This window comes from Gouania willdenowi, chromosome 15 (genome assembly GCF_900634775.1).
Source record: "Gouania willdenowi chromosome 15, fGouWil2.1, whole genome shotgun sequence".
Taxonomy (NCBI): domain Eukaryota; kingdom Metazoa; phylum Chordata; class Actinopteri; order Blenniiformes; family Gobiesocidae; genus Gouania; species Gouania willdenowi.
This window is the reverse complement of record NC_041058.1, coordinates 25,866,002-25,880,934: the sequence shown is the minus strand read 5'-3', so window position 1 is coordinate 25,880,934 and position 14,933 is coordinate 25,866,002. Positions and strand designations below refer to the sequence as shown.

General features: G+C 38.1%; 1 protein-coding gene across 3 annotated transcripts in view; it reads right to left on the bottom strand.

The window, feature by feature from the left end:
• The window catches only part of cpeb3 (cytoplasmic polyadenylation element binding protein 3), a 58,415-nt gene that overhangs the window by 42,030 nt on the left and 1,452 nt on the right, over positions 1-14,933 (bottom strand). For all 3 annotated transcript variants that reach the window (XM_028468154.1, XM_028468153.1, XM_028468155.1), the window contains exon 2: positions 13,960-14,810. In XM_028468154.1, coding sequence (XP_028323955.1) covers positions 13,960-14,799 — 840 coding nt within the window. In that variant the 5' untranslated portion in view covers positions 14,800-14,810. The remainder of the gene's footprint in view (positions 1-13,959; positions 14,811-14,933) is intronic.

Here is a 14,933-nt window from a genome sequence, read left to right as displayed (position 1 = left end):
TCTATTATTTCATCCTCCAAACCATCGACCTGCCTTTCAGATCCGATCCCAACTAAGCTGTTTAAAGAAGTTGTTCCCCTAGTCTGCCCATCTTTGTTGGAGACAATAAATATATCCCTATCAATAGGCTACGTGCCACAGTCCTTTAAAGTAGCTGTAATCAAACCCCTTCTCAAAAAACCTACTCTTGATTCCAGCACTTTAGCAAACTACAGGCCTATATCTAATCTTCCTTTTATTTCAAAGATTCTTGAGAAAGTTGTGGCAGCTCAGCTCTGTGAATTTCTTCAAAACAACAGCCTGTTCGAGGACTTCCAGTCAGGCTTTAGAGCTCAACACAGCACAGAGACTGCTTTAGTTAAAGTAACTAATGATCTACTCTGGGCTTCAGATGAAGGACGACTCTCAGTGCTGGTTTTATTAGATCTTAGTGCAGCTTTTGACACTATAGATCACTATATTCTACTAGAAAGATTAGAGAAATTACTTGGAATCACAGGGACTGCCCTAAACTGGTTTAAGTCCTACCTATCTGATAGGTACCAGTTTGTACACGTGAATAATAAGTCTTCTGTGTACACTAAAGTAAGCTACGGGGTTCCTCAGGGCTCTGTGCTAGGTCCAATCCTCTTCTGTATCTATATGATCCCCCTTGGTAATGTTATGAGAAAATACTCTGTTAACTTCCACTGCTATGCTGATGATACCCAACTGTATGTATCAATGAAGTCAGGTGAGACAAATCAGCTATCTAAACTTGAGGCCTGTCTAAAGGACATTAGGGCCTGGATGGACCAAAATTTTCTTCTTCTCAACTCAGACAAGACTGAGGTCATTGTACTGGGCCCGCGACACCTTAGAGAAACCTATGCTAGCCTAACTGCCCTAGATGGCATTACTCTGGCACAAAGCACAACTGTTAGAAACCTTGGGGTTCTATTTGATCAGGACTTATCCTTCAACTCTCACATAAAACAAACTTCAAGAACTGCCTTCTTTCATCTCCGTAACATTGCTAAAATCAGATCTATCCTGTCTCAGGGCGACGCCGAAAAACTAGTCCATGCTTTTGTTACCTCTAGACTGGATTATTGTAATTCTCTTTTAGCAGGCTGCCCGAGCAAGTCGCTTAAGACACTTCAGCTGGTTCAAAATGCTGCAGCACGTGTACTGACTAAAACTAGGAGAAGAGATCACATTACTCCTGTATTAGCCTCTCTGCATTGGCTTCCCATAAAATATAGAATAGAATTCAAGATTCTTCTTCTCACTTATAAAGCCCTAAATGGACAGGCACCAGTCTATCTCAAGGAGCTTGTAGTGCCATACAATCCCCCCAGAACACTACGCTCTCAAAATGCTGGACTACTCGTTGTTCCATTCATCTCTAAAAGTAGTATAGGAGGAAGAGCTTTCAGTTATCAGGCCCCACTTCTCTGGAACCATCTACCAACCACGGTTCGGGGGGCAGACACCCTCTCTACCTTTAAGGTTAGGCTCAAAACATTCCTCTTTGATAAAGCTTTTAGTTAGGAACCAGCTCATAGCTCATAATTAAGATGCAATAGGCATAGACTGCCGGGGGGGGGGGTCTGGCATGCTCGGTTGGAGAGAGGTTGGAGAGGGCGTTAAGAGAGAGGTCATTTAGGTTAGAGAGGGACCGGAGAGGGTCCCATTCCTCTTTCAAACACTCCCTCTATGTCTGCTTACTCCCTTGTGTGTTTGCTCCTGTACTCCTTCTGGCTTTTGTCTTGCAGGTCCGTGGGATCCTCAGTGTGGAGTTACAGAGACTCAGCGGCTCTGTCTCCACCCTTTTCTCTGCACACACCCAACACAGCATAACGTGGATGGCTGTTCATCATAGGAATGGGATCCACACAAGGTTCCTGCTGCTTAACAGAAGGTTTTCCTTGCCGCCATGATGAATTCATGTTGGGTGTGGGATACATATGTATGTGTATATACGTATATATGCATATGTGTGTATCCATAAAATGAAGAGTCCGTCCTTAAGACTGCTCTACTGTAAAGTGCCTTGAGATACCATTGGTTATGATTTGGCGCTATACAAATAAAAGATTGATTGATTGATTGATTGAAAACACATCCTTCCACTGTTGTTAGACATTTCAAAATAATGTGTTGCCTTCTCTGACAATTTGTCTTTTTTTCCCTAGACAAATATGTTTAAAAGGTGCGGGAGTAAACTATTGACTTTGTTTTGCAAACTCAGATGCAGAAATATTATGAATTGAAATTCAACCGAAATATTTTCAACCGGTGTGACGTAGCTTTATACAACTAGGGGCAGTGCTTTGGATTAACTCCCACCTGGTCTCTTAGATATTTTCTATGACATTTTTGTAGTCATTGTCACCATATTCCCTTTAAAATAATTTTTATTTATTACGATGGAAAACACAATAACTAAATGTGTGTTTAAGGTAAAATTCTTGTGTCTGGAATTGTTGTTGCAACTTATAATAGAGTTAATCTAACCACCAAGGACAAAACCCTACACCTTAAAAATAGGAACTAAAAACTAAGATTATATAGTAGAACATCAACATTACATTCAAACACAATCCACCATCTACACATACACTGGGGCAAAAAAGTATTTAGTCAGCCACCAATTGCCTGTAATTTCAAATATATATATATATATATATATATATATATATATATATATATATATATATTTTTTTTTTTTTCCCCAAAACAGTTTTTATCAGACTTTTTTGCGTTCCGTACTTGAGGGTTACCGGAGCACGATGTGAGCTAGCCCCCTCTTTGTTTACATGTGCTTACCCTTTGAGTAGGCTATGTGTGTGCTACAGGCATGTTTCATTTTTTATTCACACTGCTGAGATGCTAAGGGAAGAGTTCATCTTAATTTAATATTACAAGTTATAAAATGTGTAGTTATCTGATTTCTTAATCAGAAAATTTAAGCGACTGTGAAGTTTCTGTTACACTTTTGCTTAAACCTGGGTTGAAATAGTTGAATGACAGAGCTTCATTTACTTTTTATTTTGGGATTGTTCTATGCATTTTAACTCGAGGACAATCACAGCAATAAAGTTGCACTTTCGACAATATATCTGATGTCCGCAGTCATTTTTAAGTGCATAAAAAAATATATATCGAAAATCAAATCGAAACTCAATTTTTTCTTTTTTTAGGCAAATTCATCCAGCCCTACTTCACTCCGTACTCATTCCACTAACACATAGTCTAGCACCAGGTGTTTCCATGCAGGCAGACCTGCTAATACTGTATTATGTTTTTCTGCAGCCTGTGCCTTCTCCTCACCCTTCTCTCTATTTTCTGTTTCAGGTGTCGTGAAGCTGGAGCTGGCAGTTCCTGATCTGTGGTTCACGGCTCATCTAGCCTGGGACACTCTGATGTTCTATCTCTCTATCCTGTTCTGTACCTGGTTCTGCTAGAGATTTCTTCCTGTTAAAAGGGAGATTTTTCTTCCCACTGTCGCTGATGCTTGTTCATGTGGATTTGTTGTTTTTTTTCTTTTTTGTTACAATTGTTATATTTTGACAAGTTTTCGAGATGACTATTGCTGTAATTTGTGCTATATAAAAAAACTTGAATTGAATTGAACTTCTAATTCCACAACATAACTAGCCACAGCCTGCGATCACGGCCATCTGCTCACCCTGTGTGGAGAGACAGCTGTAGAGTGGAGAGGAGAAGGGTATTTAATAATTCCGTGTAGGATAATTCTGCCAGAGATATGAGTAATAGCAGATTCACCACAACTTAGGTGCGTCATTACCAGCCCGTGAAGGCAGCAACATGGTGCTAACCATGCCTTGAGCAGTGATTCAGTTCCCCTGACTGCTATTATACATGATCTTTTGATAAAACTTGCAATTGAAGTTCAATACAGATACCCTTCCAACATAATGTGTTTTCTCCTGATTAAAAATAATTTCCAAACTCATAAATAATATAAGGAAAAGCTTTCAAAAATGATTCACTACACAAGAACTAAGACTGACTTAGTGACCGAAGTAAAACGTGGGACCAAAATGATAAAAGCAGATTATAGAAAGATGTGAAGAGCTCACAAGCCAATGAGAAATCCGAAAACCTGATACAAGTTTGAAAATTGACCTTAAAGTAAATATAGATCTCTGTAAATACACAGCTCATTTGTATTTACTGTGTACCTTAACTGGTTTAGTTACAAAAGCAAATGCCTTAAGGTAAATCGCTGACTACTGATGAGATGTTTAGTAAATGTGTGAGAGCGACCAAAACATGCCAAACCCTAAGCTGATAGAGCTGCAGTCTTGGCAGCCACGTCCTGTGTCCGAGGCCGGGGGTCACATTGTTTGGACACTGCGGCTATTGTTGTGCATTTGGCTGAACATTCAAAAGCAATATCCCCCCCCCCTCTCCAACTCTGAACCCGACAGCATCACACAGATAAAAATCTGCCCACTTGCTACAAATGACGAACACTTAAAACGCTGAGCTTTCCTTTTCCTTCCCCTTCTCACTGACACATGTTGTGGATGAGCACTGAAATATAGGAGGGGGATAGGCCGTTAGATTACTGTAGTCAAATAAACAAAAAGGAAAAATACAAACTTAGAGCCACAACAGATTTTATGGTTTGAACTCATTCCATTCATACTTGGAGTGTGCATTCATGTTATAGGCATGGGGAGTACACTGCAGCTCATCTTTCTTTCATGACCAAACGAGGAGATAGCGAGGCTTTTACGAGGGTGATTATGATTAAAAACAGACTTAACTTCTAAAATATGTTTGAATGCCTCTGTCTAATGAATACAATCTGCCTCTGAAGAAGGATGATAGTCAACTCATCATCACAGCGCTCCAACATAATACAGCCTCTATTTCTACCTGATATTAAATTACAGTGGATATTCCCATTACACCATCAACACACTCCATATTGCAAATGTTAGAAATGCTTCCTCTTAGCTATAAAGGCAATGAGTTCAGGTCAAGGCCTGTCTAAGTGTGGTTTGCATGTTCTCTATCCGTGCAGGTTCCCCTTCACGGAGGATCACAAAAAGAAAGTTAAAATTATAACATTAAGTGGGCAACATTGTTGCCTCACAGCAAAGCGGTCGTCGGTTCAAATATCAAACTGTTTTTTCCGCTTCCTTCTAACCACAAAACATATATTTTAAACAATGCCAGGAGAGAATTCTAGGATTTATCAAAAACAAAACTATGTAATGTAAAAGTCCCTTTGTGATGGGACAAACAGTGCCATAGGGCTTTAGCCTGTGCCTTCATTAAAATGGTAAACTACAAAAACACAGCCATACAAAGCCTTAACAATAATGTGAGCATTACACCCCTCAATAGCCCTCATAAAAACAACAGCAAATTAACATTTACAAAAGGCCTCAGTGAGTAGAATTTGAATTAAAAAATATATAATGTGGCAAATACTTGTAAGTACATGAGTGTTACACTAAAATAGGACAAAAGCTCATTGTTACTTTCAACAAAGTTCATGTATGTCTCATGTGGTTGTCCTCTGTGCCTCAAATTAAGTAAACAGGTCTTATTTAATAAGGATTGCCCTCAAAGCAAGTCAGTTCTTGGCTTTTTTTTTTTTTTTTTTTACTGGTAATGCAAGGTAAATAGTGAGCAAAATAGCTTGGTGCACTTGGAGCTAGCTGTTAGCATCTAGTTCAGTGTCTGAAATAGCTTACAAAATCTTTAGTACTATTCTTTGCTCAGAAATCTAGCTGTGGAGTTGGTTTCCAATTGTGTTCTATAAAGGACTCTTCGAAAAAAAAAAAAAATCAGGAAACTTAATAAGGCTCAAGTTGAACAGTGACAGTGTTGTTTTTGCTCAAGATACAAAAAGAGTTTTTGACATTAGTTGCTAAGGACACACTGCTGACTTTAAATGGTGTATTTTTACTGAACAGATTCTGACTGGCTAATATGACTTCACTTGTGCTGGTGACAAACTTAACCAAGACCCCAATGACTCAATATAATTAGCCGATTTGAACAAAATGCTCATTGACCACAATTAATCACAAAGGTATTGACATGAAATAGTCATATATTATTTTTATGTTGCATGTGGTAGACGATCAGTTGTTTTGCTCATGTAGACTTGTCCCAATATTTTTTATTTATCAGTTTTAAAAATGATGACCCAACTTGTCATTTCTGTCCATTCTGTCCAAGGGAACATAGGTGACTTTAAGTAATCTGTGCTCTGCATCATGTTTGTTAAATGGATAGCCATTTTGTTTTGTTATTTATGGGTGTCAAAAACATTTTAGTTCAAGGGCCAAATACGGACCAGTTTGACCTCAAGACTTCCGCAAATTTTATGCGGGAAAACGATCAATTTCAACATTATTCTGCCCTATAAAAATCAGTAAAGTAATGGAATTTACAGACAATATCCAATCTTTAAATTACCTTGACTTTGTGAGTAACTTTCATTCACTTTTAATAAAAGTATAGGATTTTGGAAAAGATGGAAATGTCTTTTTTTTTTTTTTTTAACTATATGCGATTAAAAATGACTGTCATCATGTCATAAAAGCGTGGGGAAACTGTGCACCCTGGCAAATATTGTGGATATTCTTTGAATTTATATAAACATAAGGACTGAAATATCTACAACTGAATTACTTGGTATTTTCACGCAATGATTCATGTTTTTGTAATTTCGACTTCCTGCGGGCCGAATTTGTTTTTATTTATATTTTCGGAGGAGTTGTGTGTTTGTTTTTCACCATGTATGTTTATGTTGAATATTGTGTGATAATGTGTTGTGTGTTTTATGTATGTCGGACCCCGCCCAGGAAGAACAGCCAAAGCTTTTGCTAGTGCTAATGGAAAGAAAGAAAGAAATATCACACACCAATTGTCACTACTGTAAATTCATTTCAGGTGATCAGGCATCTTACGGCTCCCACTATCATGCTAAGTAAAATTCCAAGCATTCCTTGGCTTGTGAGTGGCATACGGCAGCATGTGAGTACTAGCACATATTAGAGCACTCGATACTCAATGTTTCAGCTGATGGATGCAGAAAATACCCACAGGGGTCAGACATATGAAAACCACACCCGTCACTCTCTGTCCACATGACAGTGAGGGAGTAATACTCTGACACTGCTCCAATCTGATGCTAGCTTCAACAATTGGCCTGATTTCTTTTAACCATTGCACTTGCACAGTAAAAGGACCGAGTTGACATGTGGCACTCTGACCTCACATCCTGGTGATAACTCCTCACTAATTATGGGAGTTAGTGTCTAACAGCTAAGTGCGAGCTAAAGCGAGAATGCATTTCATCACAGGTGCACCAGTGACCTACTTCATATCTAAACAAAGAGGAAAACAAGTATTTTGTACAACTTTCACCTTCAAGAGTCAGTTCATCTTTACAACTGGAACATAATTAGATCAGACTTAGCGGGCATTTCTTTTATAGGGGTTGTAGCTTTGATTGATATTAATATGTCTGTATGAATTAAAAGGAAAAACAAGTAATGTTGTAGGTCCAAACACATTACACTGCTGTATTGGTCTGTTTGCCCTTCATGCTATTATTACATCAAGTCAGCAACAGTTAAAAACCAATAAAAGAAAATCATCCTAAACCACCTGAGCTTGTTGTACCATTTGCTCGAGACCAACCGTTTGCAGTATGACATTTAGCCCTCTTACCATGTCAATAGATTACTCAGGCTAAAAATCATAGAGCACAGATAGCATGCTTGGGTCACGGGAACTTTATTAACATCAGACACACAGACACACACACTCTCCTACTTATCTCTTGTAAAGGCCATATGTTTCTACTCGGCTTGTTATGCAGTTTACTTAAAGACTGGAATAAAAGCCAATAGCCATGTCAAGATTTTGACAGAATTTCTAGGACTTTCTTTCTTCAGACATGTTAATTGTGACAGGCTCTGATATTATACTAAAGGAATTTTTTATATATAAACTGATATATCCATATTGTACACATTTTTACCCAACAATATAATATTATGAAAAAGTAATGATAGTTTAAAGAGTAACTGAACCCCAAACCCACATTTTTCTGTTGAATAGATATGCATTTGGGTTATTTGTGGTGGTAATCCAACTTTTAACATTTTAGTAAAATTATTTAAATGTTGCGTATTTTGTTGTAAAATGTCAGAGTGACTGCCCTCTAAGAGTTGAACACCAGCTATTCCAATAATTTTGCTATTGGCTGAGACAGACTATGTGACATCAATTTGACCATCGTGCAACACTAACTGTCACCATTTACCCCGCCCCTCCTATTAAACCTGGTAGACGGGACCTGTACTTCCTCCTATCCCCAGCCTTAAATGAGCACTGATTGACAGCTCCATATGGACAGTGTTTTGCTGCGTTTTGTGAGTCGGTGCTTCAATAAAGAGCTGATTCTGGTCTAATCAGATTCTAGTGCTACTCTAATCAGAGAGTTAAAATCAATCAATCAATGTTTTATTGTCATTGCTATTCAAAAAAAGAACAGCATGAAATGACGTTTGGAGCATACAACTGTACATGGTATGTCGTAGAGTGCATAATACTGGTGCAGATCCCCTTAATTAATAACCCCTGTGTAAGCATGACACATCCAAAGTATGTGGCACCACCAAACAGGCATCCAAAAACAGAGAATATGGTCAGAATTAATGCGTTCAGAGTGAATGCCCATAATCAAGGCATTTTTTTTTTAAATTCTGCCCCCCTAAGTTTTTATAGTTTCACAATGTCCATTAATCATTTTAAAATGAAAAAAATTCAAATTTACTCAGTAATGGTTGGGTGTAGACATGTAACGAATGACTTGACTCCTTTTCAAACGTACTTGAGTAAAATTACTGATATAGAAATTGACTCAAAAAAGTACAATACCTATAAAAGCAACTCAATTACAGTAATGCAAGAACTTGTAATCTGTTATTATTAGTCTATAATGTGTGATAGCATGGCTAAAGTTTTACATAATATATAGTCTACTAATCAATATCATGCACCTTTCTTGATGTAATTTTTATAAAACAAAACAGTACTGTAGTAGATACAGTACCTCTAAACTTGGTTTGCGTTCTCTGAGTGCTCTTGTTTCGTGTGTCCAGGTACTGCTTTGGGTCCGTGAAATTAAAAAAAGTGAGCAATTACTTTAAACAAATTATTAAATGACTCACAATCATCAAGGAAGCCATTTTACCAATTGCATGAAATCCATTATAAACAATTTCACATCCAGTGTAAATTTTGACAGCAATCTTTGATTCAGTTCTATTCATAGTCTTTTGACGAAAAGGAATCTTAGTTTTAGTCAAAATTTAGTCATCAGGACTATTTCAGTTACGGTCTAATTTTAGTCGACTAAATCTGTTACAGATATAGTGGACTAAAATGTACAGGATAAGAGGGTATTGAATTTATAAGGATTCAATTACCATTGATCAACCTGATTTGGGATGATTTTAATGTAAATACACAGACAGATTTGATGTGATCAGAACAGAAAATAAAAAAGTTAAATATAGGTTGTTTTTTTTACAAGAGAAGTGGAAAATTAAAATCAAATAATGAATATATTTTAATTTTATTGTTTGTAATGACAGAATTATATACACATTATAATTCTGAGCTTATAGATGCTTATATATGTCATACGTATTTTTAAATGCCAGAGTTCTGAAATAAACTCCACAAAAGATATTTTGGTCTATTTGACTTTATTTAATCAGACGGTATAGTATATGCTTCTGAAGCATATTAAGATAGGGAGCTACTGGGACTAGCCATGCTCCTTTTACCTACTGTAACTTACTGGTAATAGACTTAAAGCTGCAGTTTGTATTTTTTTTTTTTTTGGCCAAAAATCCATAATTATCTTATTATATTGTCTTGCATATTGTAATCTGAAGTGTTCTGAGTGGACAGTGAATCACATTAGCCTCTGTAAAACTACAATCTTACGATGACAGAAAAACTATCACACCAAAAAATCGCAAATATGGTGAGAGCTACATTGCTACGCGTTTGATACCCTCTGTCACTATGTACTTGTGTGAAAGTGGATTTTCAGCTTTAACAAATATGAAAACAAAATACAGAACAATACTTGGCATGGAGAAGGATTTAAGACTCAGACTCTCATTTTGAATCAATCCGAGAATCGCGCAAGGTAATATCGCCGAATCAATTTTTTTCAACACCCCTACTGAATAAGATGTTTTATTTTGTGCCTACAGATCATTATTCTTTTTTTGCTATATATGTTATTCCTTAACAGGATTAGTAAAATTCAGAGACAAATGTCATTGTATAGGGATACAATGTATATGATATTACAATGTGTTTTTTAAGTGTATAGGAGTAGGGGTACACGGCTTCAGGTGAAATGTCTGAAGGGTTACAGGACTGTGAAACGTTTGGAAACCACTGCTCTATGTTTTAAGTGTAAATGGTAAATGGACTTGATTTTATATAGCGCTTTATCACCACACTGAAGCAGTCTCAAAGCGCTTTACATATCAGCTCATTCACCCAATCACTCTCACATTCACACACCAGTGGGACAGGACTGCCATGCAAGGCGCTAGTCGACCACTGGGAGCAACTTAGGGTTCAGTGTCTTGCCCAAGGACACTTCGACACATAGTCAGGTACTGGGATTGAACCCCCAACCTCTCGATCAGAAGGCGACCCACTACCACCTGAGCCACGGTCGCCCGTGTGTTTGGGTGCTATGACCAGCGTTGAAGTACAGCATAATGTGTGCGCCAGAGGAGGAATACAGAGAGATTGCTCTGCAACTACATTCATACACAAGCCATGGCTGAGACTCAGAATGAAATGTGGGACTTATCACCTGAAAGAAGATAACAACTCAGACATCAGTTTATATCAGTCACAGGAGGTGGGGAATGATAAATATGGAAGACGATGAGTTTAGGGATTGTTTGCGTTGGAAGTGGGCTTTTTACTGATGATTGAAACTTAAAATACAGTAAGCACACTTATCACAAATAGCACAAGAAATATGACGGCAGCAGCGAGAAATCTACCTATGAACATGTTCCCTGCATTGCACAGTCCCTGTGTTCCTGCACAATAGCATGTGTGACATGCCTTAGCTAAATACATGCTCTGCTGTTTAAAAACCGAAGGTTCTACCTTGATCATGTTGTTATGACTTTGTAGTTTATCTCACACTTAGGGTATATCTAGTTTTGCACTGTGGCTACAAATGACTTGGTTTAATTTAAATTCAGGAGAAAAAAAATTCCATTCACTCCTAACGGCAATTTAGAGAAGTCAATAAAAACAAAGTCAGATTTTAGGATCATGGGATGAAGCCAGTGTCACGGTCTGTGTTTACCTCCTACTGAGATCGATTATGAGTATGCGCACTACTGGAAAATTTATTTTTGCTAGTTCCGCTGTGAGTTTTGCAATTCCGCTGTGCTGAGATTGAAAATTCAATTCCAAATCTAATGTTCAAGGCTAATGTTATTTGACGAGTGCTGAATGGCTCCTTTTCTTCGGGAAAAATGTACAACTGCTCAATATACGAGGCAGGAGAGGTTTCAACGCCACAAAGAAATGATAGACAGGTTAATCTTCTTTATGGTGAAAGGTAATTTATTTAAAAAAAAAAAAAAAAAACATGATTATAATATACATTGCAATAAAGAACAGTTAACCGAATGCAACTTTACAATAATAAGCTGTTGTTTTCATATAAATTAGCAATCTGATCATATACCTTGCAATAAATAATAGTTAACCTAATGTAACTTTATAACAATAAGCTGTTATATTCATATAAATCTTTCATTTTTTTTTAATCATTGGTTGATTTTTTAATCAATGGTCGACTGATGTGTTGTTTTAAGCATTTTTTTTTTTTTTTTTAAATCAGTACAGCAAGCATGGCTAATCCAGCAGTCACGCACAGAGATTATAAGAGAATCTCAGTACGGAGGTAAACTCTGACTGACACCGAAGTATTAGGAGAAAACCCACGCAAGCACAGGGAGAACATGCAAACTCCACACAGAAAAGACCCAAGTGTCCACCCCAGGGCTTGAATCCAGGACCTTCATGCTGAAGCAGACGTGCTAACCACTACAACACTGTGCGCCCCCATGTCTGCTGCCTTGTAAAGGAAATATTAAATAAAAATGAAGCACTTTGAAACAGAGATGGCTGTATGTTCCATTCATATTGCCATGATAATACACAGAGTTTCAGCAAAAAATAAATAAAAAAATTAAGATCAACTCAGTAAAATCATGCAATTATTTGTGATTAAAATGTATGTGTAATATATATATATATATATATATATATATATATATATATATATATATATATATAATCTACGGTATTGATATTTCTGTGCAGGATAATACCTATAAAAAATTATACCAAATTATTGACACCATTTTTTTTATGATTAGGTAGTTATTGACTGCATGTTACATATATACACTGTAAACATTCCCACTCATTTTTCAGTAAAATACAGTTCGTTGCATGTTTCATTTTGAAGTAAATGTTTTACCAAGCATAGGTTTTAGGGATTCATTTTAGTGTCATTTAAAAAAAACATGTTGTCTTGTAACCATCACTAAGCGTTAAAATAGGAAAAGATAAGCTAAATGTCGGTTCATTAATAATGTAAACTAAAGAGTGAGCGCACTCTTCCAGAATGACGCAATCACTTGTGTATAAAATAATATAATTACAAAATCAAATAAATCCTTAGAATGTGTAGTGTATTGTTTAACAAGATACTGAATAATTTATCAGTTCAAATCTTACATAAAAAAGAACATGAACCAAGAAATATAATTTAGCTAATGGACCTTCTCTGTAAAATCTGAAGCTCCCTTGTTACCCAACGTGCTCTGCTTTATCATAAATTATAGCAGTGATTCTCAACTGGTGGGTCGGGACCCAAAAGTGGGTCGCAGACCTGTACTGGGTGGGCCGCGGACAGCTGGTAAAAATAAATACTTAATGTCTCTCATGTTGGACTTGTCTTTTATTTTGAAAGAAACTTATTTTGACGTGAATGTTGCACAGGAAAATATATAGATTTACAGTATGTTTAAAAAAAATATTACATGTTTTTTTTTGAAATACTAAATATTGGTTGGTTGAATTCTAAAAAAAAGTGGGTCGCAATTTAATGAACATGGCAAAATGTGGGTCCCAGGGTGTGACCAGTTGAGAACCCCTGAATTAGAGGACCAACTTCATATGATGGTTGAGGAGGATACCATCCACCCAAAGCCTGTGTGACCTCATAAGCCTCATATTTCCGAATTACGAGGAACAATGAACGCATCGTGTGTCCTTGAAACCCCGCAGAACGAAGAACAACCCCTATGTGTAATAAACGACGCATAACAGTGATTTCAGTAAAAAAAAAAAAATTAAAAAAAATGTGGTCACATTTGAGTTTAAATGTCTAAAAAGCAACGATGATGTTAAAAAAATTCAACAGTTCGCTGACACATAAATTCATTTGAGCTCCGGTTTACAATCGGAGCCAATGACAGCTCCGGGAAAAGAGCAGTAAATGAAAAACACAAGAAAATGGTACAATTTGTCAAATGTAGGATGCTTTTGCTTTAATATACCCTATTCAATCCACTGTAGGCTGTTTATGAAAATGAGGAGGTTCATAAAAAGCTATTGGGGAAAGGAAAAACTCTAAATATTCTACATCGAAATTGGGTATAGCCTAATACTTCTATAACCCACAATTAAAATTAATAATATGAGTAATTAATCTATGGGTCTCATGAGCTGAGGTTAAACTGCTTTTGATAGAAGGACACTTAAAAAAAATATTTAAAGTACATTAAAATACGTTTTAAATAAAGAAATGTTTCCATGTGTGAACTATAGCAGACTTACCTGGAAAGGCAGTATGTTGTTACCGTCGGTCCTGAACGCGGTGTCCTCCATCCACGGCTTGGATGTCACAGGACAAGGTCTTGGAAATTTCGGGGGAGCGATGACATTAGTGTTGTAGGGCTTTTTCATTGGGGAAATGGGGTTGAGTGGTGAGGGAACCCCCAAACCGACGCCCACCGCCCTGCGCGGGTCCCTGCCCGGCTGCAGTCCGCTCCACGGGTTGGACGCTGCGCTCCACGCCGCGTTCTGGTGGTTATTCCAAGCGGAGGACGAGCCGGGATTCGACGCGGTGCTCTTGCTGTTATTCATGATGGTCTGATATGCGTTCCTCTGCGGGAACGGGCCCTGGCTGGGGCTGGCAGGGGACCTCCTCTGCTGGGCTTGGTGTAGATGCTGCTGTGTCTGTGAAGCCAGGCCGATCTGAGGAGAGAAATTCCCCCCGAACACCGGGTTGACGTGGTGGGGGAAGTTCTGGAAAAGCATGGTCCCGTTCACAGAGGGTATTCCTGGGAAAAAACCATCGTCCACTGTGTTTGTGGATCCCGTGGACCAAGATGTCCCGAACGAGGAGGTGGAGGTCGGGGAGGAGAGAGAGCCGCCAGTGTCTGGGGACTGGTGGAAGCTCAACCCGGGGAGGATCGGAGACTCCATCGGGACTGTGTCCGCGCTCAGCCCCGAAGCCGCTGAGATGTTCCCGGTGGACGGGCTCTCCGAGTCGGATGAAGAAGAAGTGGGATCCGATGACGGGGTCGGGGTGGAGGGAGGAGGGTCTACTTGTGTCGGGTCTTGCTGATGGTGAGGCTGGGCTTTGTTTTTGTGCATCAGTAAATCATCCTGCATGGTTTGCTGAGCTGCGACAGGAAAAAATAAAATAATAATTAAGTTAACTGTTAATATTGGGGGCTGGTTTTCAAGATATCAAACGCCACTTTTCAGGATCACTCCGACTGTATTTAATATCACTGCAACACAGG